The sequence below is a fragment of the Sinocyclocheilus grahami genome, unplaced genomic scaffold (assembly GCF_001515645.1).
Source record: "Sinocyclocheilus grahami isolate Dianchi unplaced genomic scaffold, SAMN03320097.WGS_v1.1 scaffold1270.1, whole genome shotgun sequence".
Lineage (NCBI taxonomy): Eukaryota > Metazoa > Chordata > Actinopteri > Cypriniformes > Cyprinidae > Sinocyclocheilus > Sinocyclocheilus grahami.
The window spans coordinates 288,300-298,504 of NW_015506449.1; the positions used below are offsets into that span (position 1 = coordinate 288,300).

General features: G+C 43.7%; 1 protein-coding gene and 1 non-coding gene across 2 annotated transcripts in view; both read left to right on the plus strand.

Moving 5' to 3' along the window:
- The first annotated feature begins 3,506 nt into the window (after nucleotides 1-3,506).
- Nucleotides 3,507-3,588, plus strand: trnal-aag (transfer RNA leucine (anticodon AAG)). Its single transcript has one exon. It is a non-coding gene; the product is annotated as a tRNA-Leu (tRNA).
- An 810-nt stretch (nucleotides 3,589-4,398) lies between these two features.
- LOC107568665 (biorientation of chromosomes in cell division protein 1-like 1) overlaps nucleotides 4,399-10,205 on the plus strand; it is a gene marked incomplete at its 3' end in the record, with an annotated part of 7,589 nt that continues 1,782 nt past the window's right edge. Inside the window, exons 1-7 of the mRNA XM_016254642.1 lie at nucleotides 4,399-4,606; nucleotides 5,520-5,644; nucleotides 5,958-6,175; nucleotides 6,254-6,568; nucleotides 7,793-7,942; nucleotides 8,111-8,274; nucleotides 9,142-9,238. Of these exons, the coding sequence (XP_016110128.1) occupies nucleotides 4,490-4,606; nucleotides 5,520-5,644; nucleotides 5,958-6,175; nucleotides 6,254-6,568; nucleotides 7,793-7,942; nucleotides 8,111-8,274; nucleotides 9,142-9,238 (1,186 nt within the window). The remainder of the gene's footprint in view (nucleotides 4,607-5,519; nucleotides 5,645-5,957; nucleotides 6,176-6,253; nucleotides 6,569-7,792; nucleotides 7,943-8,110; nucleotides 8,275-9,141; nucleotides 9,239-10,205) is intronic.

The following is a 10,205-nucleotide window of genomic DNA, read 5'->3' on the forward strand; positions in this document are numbered from 1 at the left end:
CTCACTCACACGGTCACACTCTCACGCTCACTCACTCTCTCACGGTCACTCTCTCACTCACACGGTCACACTCTCACGCTCACTCACACGGTCACACTCTCACGCTCACTCTCACGGTCACACTCTCACGCTCACTCTCACGCTCACTCACACGGTCACACTCTCACGCTCACTCTCACGCTCACTCACACGGTCACACTCTCACGCTCACTCTCTCTCACTCACACGGTCACACACTCTCACGCTCACGCTCACTCACACGGTCACACTCTCACGCTCACTCTCTCACTCACACGGTCACACACTCTCACGCTCGCTCACACACTCTCACGCTCGCTCACACACTCTCACGCTCGCTCACACACTCTCACGCTCGCTCACACACTCTCACGCTCGCTCACACACTCTCACGCTCGCTCACACACTCTCACGCTCGCTCACACACTCTCACGCTCGCTCACACACTCTCACGCTCGCTCACACACTCTCACGCTCGCTCACACACTCTCACGCTCGCTCACACACTCTCACGCTCGCTCACACACTCTCACGCTCGCTCACACACTCTCACGCTCGCTCACACACTCTCACGGTCACGCTCACTCTCTCGCTCACTCACACGGTCACACTCTCACGGTCACACTCTCACGCTCACTCACTCGCTCACTCACACGGTCACACGCTCACGGTCACACTCTCGCGCTCACTCACACGGTCACACTCTCGCGCTCACTCACAAGGTCACACTCTCACGCTCACTCACACGGTCACACTCTCACGCTCACTCACTCGCTCACTCACACGGTCACACTCTCGCGCTCACTCACAAGGTCACACTCTCACGCTCACTCACTCGCTCACTCACACGGTCACACTCTCGCGCTCACTCACAAGGTCACACTCTCACGCTCACTCACTCGCTCACTCACACGGTCACACTCTCGCGCTCACTCACAAGGTCACACTCTCACGCTCACTCACTCGCTCACTCACACGGTCACACTCTCACGCTCACTCTCTCACTCACACGGTCACGCTCTCACGCTCACTCTCACGGTCACACTCGCTCGCTCACTCTCTCACTCACTCACACGGTCACGCTCTCACGCTCACTCTCTCACTCACACGGTCACGCTCACTCTCTCACTCACACGGTCACGCTCTCTCTCACTCGGTCACACGGTCACGCTCTCTCTCACTCGGTCACACGGTCACGCTCTCTCTCACTCGGTCACTCGGTCACGCTCTCTCTCACTCGGTCACACGCTCACGCTCTCTCTCTCTCACTCGGTCACGCTCTCTCTCCACTCACTCGGTCACTCGGTCACTCGGTCACGCTCTCACTCACTCACTCGGTCACACGGCTCACGCGTGCGTGCGTGCGTGCGAGAGAGTGCGTGAGTGAGAGAGTAGCCTTGTCCAAATACCCACACTTGCGGTCTTTGCACTTGACTACTTATATGACGTATTTCCTGTATTTGGCCCAAGTGTTCAAGTGAGGATGAAGACCACAAGTGTGTGTCGAACTTTTCATTACCTGATAGGACACACTCGTAGTGTTGTAAAAAGGCAAGTGTTTACATAGCTTTATTTAAATTTTAAATACTTTGCATTTAAAAATCAACTTTTTAACGTTTGATGCAATCTGAAGGTTCAAGTTGATCTTTGCTGAAGTTGGTTGATGAAAAAGAAGCCGTTTGAGTCGGAGAATCTTGGTGAATGGAAAAGTCAAGGCCGAAGGCCTGGCACGAACTTAGGATGTCCTGGAGCGTTGTAGCTCACATCTTCTCAAAACCTAACAGAACCACCGACTCCGGGGCGGGTCACTGATGTGAGGCCTTTAAGGTCTGAGAAGATTCACGCCCCTCAAGATGGGCTTGTCCAATGAGAAAGGCCGGAATCCCAAGTGGGGATTTAAGGGCACTCTCTCGCACACACACACGCGCTCACACTCACACTCGCTCTCTCACACACGCTCTCTCTCTCTCTCTCTCTCACGCTCACTCTCTCTCACGCTCACACACTCGTACTCTCTCATTCGTGCACGCAATCACACACTCGCATTCGCTCACACTCGCACTCTCTCACATTCGCACACACTCAATCACACACTCGCACTCACACTTGCGCACACTCACTCGCTCACACTTGCACACACGCTCTCACACTCGCGCACACACACGCACTCTCTCACACTTGCACACGCTCGCACTCACTCGCACACTCTCTCGCACGCTCACACACTCACTCGCGCACACACACTCTCACTCTCTCATTCGTGCACGCACTCACTCGCATGCACACACTCAATCACACACTCGCACTCTCTCACACTTGCACACACGCTCGCGCACACTCACTCGCTCACACTTGCACAAACTCACGCTCACACGCACTCACACTCGCACACTCGATTTGATTTAAATATCAAACATTTATCCAGTCTCTTTTTTGCAAACCATTTATTGGAGCTGAATACCATGAACAAAAATCAACAGGCTACATTAAAAACTGAACTCTTTAAGAGCTGTTTGTGTGCAAAATAGAGCTGCATGATTCTGGATAAATTTAAGGGTTTTTTTCTTCTTTTTTTTCCCCCCAATGGAAGGTTCTCTCATGATTATGAAGGAAAAAACATTTAGACAACAAAAAAAAATCACATGTCATTTATGAGTGAATGATTAAATGACTCACTCAAGATGTACTTGTTGCATTACTGGATGAATCAGTGTTCTTGAAGGAATCTCGTGTGATTCAAAGACAAATACATTTTAACAGCTCCTTTTCGCCACCTACTGGTGTATCAATGTAATCGATAAATCTTCATTTGAAGTGTCATTAATTTCAAAAGGTGATTTACTCTATTTGAATCGCTACCACACACAGTTTATATCTGAATATAAACTTTTATCCCAGTACTTCTGTGATCTGAGTGTTTGTAACAGAAATAATGATACTGTGTGGCTGAACAGACTGAAGCAGACGAATCATTGTAATTTAGGAATAGAATCACTTTGGTGTTTGAATAGTGTTCGCGATCTTTAACGATCTATTAAATTAAATTCTATTAAATTAAAGTGCTTTGTCATGTTGGTGGTGAAAGCTCTCTTGCAACATGTTTAGCTATCACAGATATTATTGTAGCACCCCCTACCTTATTTTATAACGGTTTACTAAGGAGCAGCACCAGGTTCAATAATCTAGTGCCTGAGATGTTGTATTAAGGCCCCTCTGGTGTCACTGAATGAAATACTTCACTTTTAGAAAGTTACTCAGAATAAAATATGCTATATTTTATGCTGAACTGAAGAGAAACTCACAGGTTTGGGGACTTGAGAGTGAGTGGAAAACATGATTTTCATTTTTGAGTGAACTATCGCTTTAACTTGTGTATATATTCTGGAGCTAGTTTTCGTTCTTATTGGCAAGTCTTGGTTATTACACATGGCTAACACAAGTATTGTAGTTAAGTGTGAGATTTAAATTTGACCGTTTTTTTTTTCACCGGTAGCGTGGCCGAGCGGTCTAAGGCGCTGGATTAAGGCTCCAGTCTCTTCGGGGGCGTGGGTTCGAATCCCACCGCTGCCACTTCTTTTTCTCACCGGCTGATATGAACGCTTTCGGATGCTAAACACGCCGGTCAATGCTCTCGAACCAGTGTCTGGGATTTCTACCTGATCTCGGATCAGTTTGTAGACATTTTATGAGACATTTGTGGAATTAAAAGGAAGAATAGAGGTTATCGGCCTCCATAAAACAAATAAAACAAGCCCTGAAAATGAATAAAAGAACACACATTATGTGAATTGCATTTAATATATTATAGTATTTAAAAAAAAAAAAAAACATTTGGAATGGGTTTGTAAAAGCTGTATTTAGTCATGTTTACACAGTTTTGACCAGCAGGTGTCGCCATATAGCGCTTCGAATCAGTGAATCATTTTGTGAAGCAATTGATTCGAAGCTTCGAAACCTCTGAGAGTCGTTTGATTCGAACCAGTGATTCGGAGCGCGTGTCGACGTGATTTCAGTAAACGAGGCGTCGTTGGGTCATAATTGTTTCGAATAGCTCGCCATTCTCAGTGTTATCTCACAGTTTTGACCAGCAGGCGTCACTGTGGCGCTTCGAATCAGTGAATCAGTTTGCGAATCATTTGGTTGTTGATTCAATGTTTCGAAAAGCTTCGCTCCTCCCACACTACTGCGCTACAAAACAGATGTTGCTCGTTTTTATTTTTATTAATTGTTAAAATGACTGATATTATTATTATATAGGGATTGAGATGTCACTAAATAAAGCATTAAAACACATTTGGTCAGCTGCAGCGTGTCCTTTAGATGGCGCTGAGTTTCCGCGCGTTTCTTCTTCTTCTCCTGTTTCCTGTGCGTGGTATGAAACTTCCGGCGGGTGTTTCATTCTGTAACGCGCAGCGGCGGATCGGTTGGTTCCGGAGGTTCCGCTGGCCCGGGTTCGGTTCCGAGTGTGGCGATGGCGGCGCTTCACCCCGGAGACCCGCAGCTGGTGCCGATGATCGTCAGTCACCTGAAGACGGAGGGTCTGTTCGATCAGCTCCGCAGAGACTGTCTGGCGGACGTGGATACAAAGGCAAAACACCACACATTTACCTCACAACAACACCGCAGTACCTCGCTTCTAACACGGTGTTCTCTGAAGTAACGTAAATAACCGTGGTGTCCGTCTTCTACATCACAGACAGAACTAATAATGTATTTATTTATAACCGGTTAGTGTGTGTGAGAGCGTCTTGATAAACCGCTTGTTTTTAAAATTCGCGCGCATTTATAATCTAACGGTCAGTTTAGCCGCTCACGGGTTTATGTTAATGAGTTATTTTGATTAGCGTCGTGTCTGAACGCTCACACTGAAGCGAAAAATTAACTGATAGCCTGTAATGTTTGCTATGACATGAAACTGCTGCTTGTGATGTAAACCAGTGAGATAAACTGATCTAAACATCAGCGGTCGCTCTATATCTCCAGTAATCTGTCTCAGTAAGATGAGAGTGAAATGCTCCAAACATATAACGCAGTGATTGAGAGCTGAAGAAATCAAGGCTCCTCAGAAGATGTGAGATGTTCTGGAGGCTTGTGAAGATCATTCCTCCGCTGAGGAACAGTGAAAGTAAAGCTTCTGGAAACAAACGCTCCTCAAAAGATCCTGAGGATCAGATTTGAGACTCTAAAACATGATTGATGGAGAATCAAGTAAAGCTGAGCTGCTTCAGTGCAGTAAGTGTTCATCTGGAGATATTACTGCAGTTATTCTGACCTTTACTTGATCAAAACCAGTCCAGATCTGACACGAGAAGCAACAGCTCCAGTTACTCTGAAAGAGCTCTGACTGGATTAAACACGCTAAACTCTCCATCAGAGACAGAAGATGGAGTAGATTTCGGTTTAACAGCAAAGTTTTGCAAAATCAGTTAAAGGCCTTAGAAACGTGTCTCAAATATATACAGTAGCTTTATAGGGCTGATGTTGTTTTCTCTCTCTCTCAGCCGGCGTATTTGCACTTACGACAGCGAGTCGATAACTTCGTGTCCAACCATCTGGCGAACCACACCTGGAGCCCACAGCTGAACAAGAACCTGCTGAGAAACAGCATCCGACAGCTGGTCCTGCAGTACGTCTGTCTGTCTGTCTGTCTGTCTGTCTCACTGTCCGTCTCTCTGTCTCACTGTCTGTCTGTCTCACTGTTCGTCCGTTTGTCTGTCTCTCCGTCTGTCTTGTCTGTATCACTGTCCGTCTGTCTATCTGTCTCCGTCTGTATCACTGTCCGACTGTCCGTCTGTCTCACTGTCCGTCTCTCCGTCCGTCTCTCCGTCCGTCTGTCTCTCCGTCCGTCTGTCTCACTATCTGTCTGTCTCACTGTCTATCTTTCTCAGTCTGTCTGTCTCTCTCTCCTGTGCTTCATCATGTCTGTCTGTGTGGATCAGGTCCGGGATGCTGGAGCAGGGAGTGGACAGGATCGTGGCTCAGGTCGTCGATCCAAAGGTCCATCACTCCTTTCGGCCGCAGGTGGAGCGTGTCGTCCGGAAGTTTCTGTCTCCAAACGGCCACGTGGAGGAGGATGAACTTCCTCCTGTAGCTCCGCCCCTTCCTGCGGAAAACCAGGAAGCTGAACTGCTGACCGCAGATGACAGAAATGATGCCGGTGAGCTTCTCACATTTGAAGAATCTACTGTCTTCTCATTACAAATGATCCAGAACTTAAGTTTTCTGGTGTTTCCAGCTGGGAGCTCCGGCGCTGATGTTCAGATCCCAGAGACCAGCGGCACTGACCCGAGCCACGAGCACAAAGAGGAGGAGATGGACATCAGCCTCCCCGAGGAGGAGCAGCACACCGCAGAGACGATGGAGGAGCCGGAGGAACCGCAGCCTGAGGAAGAGGAAGAGGAGGAGAGAAGTGCCGAGCTGAAGATGAAGGACGAGGGAGACGCGGAGAACAGCAGTAAATCCTCAGGGAAGATCAGAGAGGAGAACCGCGACACTGACTCCCAGAAACCCTCCAGCGTCAAACAGAGGACCAGAGAGAGACTGAGAGAAGGTACGACAGCAAACCCAGTGAATCCTACGTGCCACTTGGTTTTTATGAGCCTTTTTTTCACTCCTCTTGTGTGTTGCACTGATTGTGTTTCATTCTGATGCAGCCAAATACATTTTTAGTGAAGTTTTCATTTAGCAAAGTTGGGTAGTTGAACCCTTTATGCTGTTCGGGGTGTTTTTAGATTAGAAATTAAACTAGTCATGCACTATAAAAAAGATTACCAGAAAATATTTTTCAAGAAAATACTACTTTGTGTATTTCTTGTCTTTACTCCCTGTAATTATTTGTGAAATTCACTAGCCGTTTCTGAGTGAAAATGGTTTCAAAGTAAGTCCTACACCAAATTGTTTTCAGTCATTGTAAAGTTCTTCGGCAGCGAGTCGCATCTTGATATTTCAACCAAACAAATTGCACTTATTACAATAACATGATTTTTGGTGGCACTACTGTAGGTTATTTTTGTTTTGGACATGAAGTAGATACTGACTGTTAAAACACCTCATCAGAGAAGCACTAACTAAACATCAATGCTCAATGATTTCAGCCCTGCAGAATAATTTTTGCCGAAACTGTAAATTTATTTATTTTATTTTCTGAAATTTCAGTGCGAGTTTTACTAATGGTATTAGCAAAGCCATTATGTTAAGATTGTGTCTTAAGTACTAGTCTGACCAACTAGCATGTAACCAAGCTTACTTTTCAGTATCAAATTGGACCAATATCTGACTTTAAAGATTTATGACTAGTCTTAAAGAAAGTAATTTGATCACTAACTTAGTCTAAGCGGTCATATTTTCAGTCTACTGGAGCAATCACATATCCAGTGATTATTTTTCTCTAAATACTGCATCGGGTCCTCAGTTCCTTGTAATAAAGGGGTCATGAAATTCTTTTTTTTAATTACTTAATAATTTTTCCTGAGGTGCACTTATAATTGGTCACAAAATGATCACAATTTAGATATAAATGTTAATTTTCTACTCTGAATTTAGCCTCTGATTTGAACGGTGTGAACGCCCACTGCATATGAAATTACCATTATATGTGGAACTATATTAAAAACTATTACTGTGCGTTTACTATAACAGCCGCCAAAATTAACTAATGGTGAAAAATGTTGATTAAAGCATTATATTTAGATTGACTCCCATTGCATCAAAGGTTGCAGCGCTGCAAGCTGTAGGTTCATGCTCTGGTTTCATTGATGTGTGTGTGTGTTATTAGAGTACTCGCTGGAGGACTCTGATCTGGAGGGTCTCAGTGACATCACCGTGAGTTCGGTCCACACCAGCGATCTGTCCTCGTTCGAGGGAGACAGCGATGAGGACGAGCCTCCGTCTGAGTCCACCGAGGAGGGAGAGTTCAGCTCTGAGGGTGAGAAGCGCATCACATGATCAGTCAGTGTGTGTCACTGCAGCTCTCCAACACGTGTGTCTGTGTGCCTGTGTCTCTGTGTGTGTGTGTCTGCGTGCGTGCGTCTGTGTGTGTGTCTGCGTGCGTGCGTCTGTGTGTGTGTCTGCGTGCGTGTGTGCGTATGTGTAGATGAGGGAGGGCAGAAGACACCAGCTGGGGATGACTCGGAGGGCAGCAGGGAGAAGAAGCCCCGCGGTGTGAGACAGGGATACGTACACAAGCCCTTCCTGTACTCGCGCTACTACAGCGACTCTGATGACGAGGTGACGGTGGAGCAGCGCAGACGCTCGGTGGTAAGAACACATCCATGACCTTTGACATGCTAGAAAACCTAACGATGGGCCTCATTCAAAAACACCAGCGGAATTATTTGTGTATCATTTGTAAAGCCATTCTGATGTAAATTTCTGTATAAAGCACTTTAAAAACCATCGTGTACCAAAATGCTAGTACAGTTTAAAAAGTAAAAAAAAATTTAAGTCAATCTTTGTTTGTATAAAAAGCTTTTTTATCTCCATATTTTCAAAGTGTGAGTTGGTTGGTAGGCTGCTTCCGAACATACGAACATTCTGTGCTCTTAGGTAAACTGAAACGCTTTTCACTCAGAAATATATTTAAATGATCTATTTTAAAGTATTTCCTGAATGAAATTTAGAAATTTTGTTTTGTATTCATCTTAAATATTTAATATAGTTATTTGTGAATTCTATGACATAGTGTTAGAAAAACAAATGAATAAATAAATTTAGGCAAACTGATAAAAGCATTTTGATAACACTATTTACCATAATAAATAGTTAACCATTTAGTTAAATGTGTAAATATTTCTATACAAACATTTAAATTATACATAATTTATAATAATAAAGTTATAATAACTTTTTAATGATAAAACTACCTTTTTATTCCAATTTGTTTTTTGAAATATAAACATTTAAATGGTGGCTATCATTAAAAACTGCATTGATTCTTAGAATTTAATAATCAATATCGGTTCATCAAAACAAAACTCGATTTAAAACGGGAAATCAATATTTTCAAACCCAGCCCTAAAAATTGTTTCAATTAATGTGATGATGCTTCATTTTCATCTGGTTGTTGTTTTTGAAATCCAACTCCGATCTGAAATCATTTTCTTAAATGTAATTTTCCCTCCGCAGGCCAAAGACAAAGAGGAGCGCCTGTTGAAGCGGCAGCAGAACCGGGAGCGAATGGAGGAGAAGCGCAGACTGAGAGCAGCCCAGAATGAGGAACAGGGTACCTGCACTTGTGTGTGTGTGTGTGTCTCTGTGTGTCTCTGTGTCTCTCTGTGTGTGTGAGAGAGAGAGAGAGAGTGTGTGTGTGTGTGTGTGTGTGTGTGTACAAATGTAAGTACTTTTTATGTGAATATAGATAGAAAATGTAGAAAAGTCACAAAATCTTATTCCACTGAGATGAAGGGAACCCTTTTTTTTCAACTAAGTAAAAGTTGATTGGGGTCATATAGACCACAAGGACCGATTGAGAGTTAAGTGTTCATGCAAACATAATCTGTTATGTCTTAAGTGAACGTTTGGGGAACTGTTGGGGAAAAACATTGGATGTGTAACATTATATTATTTCCATTCAGTAGAGTAGGTCTTAATATAATATAGACAGTCTGTCTCGCTGTTCTTTATTGAACCGCTTTTGTAGTTTTAATAATTAATTTACTTGTAATGAATACACTAAAGGGATTTTTACATTTGATTATTTGTTTTTCTTACTTGAACGCTTTTGTTTAAATGTAAAATTAAAAAGTTTTTTTAAATATTTGTTCTACTGTTTTAAATCTGCTTATTTGTAATAACAAAGATAAAAATAGCTATGCTGCATTAATTGATATAGTAATTTTTATTATTAAGAAAAGAACGGGAGGAAAAGATGCAACGTTGCAAGGTGACTTTGAAAACTCGATTTTTATCATAATTGGCTCTGCTGACTCTATCGACTTCAAATGGGTGTAGCTCAGTCATTTTTCATCCGATTGCAACACATCATATATAATTTTGAAGGTTTGACTCTATGGTCATTCTGAAAGGCCTGAGCAAAGTCTGTCATCAAAGTATTTCTGTATAATTGTCTTACACGACTGCGTTCCCAAACAGCAGCATCCACCTCCGAAAGCATTGACTGCATTTATTGTGATTCGTCTCGCTCTGAAGTGCAAGCCATTTATCATATATGAAAATTATTATATTCAGTG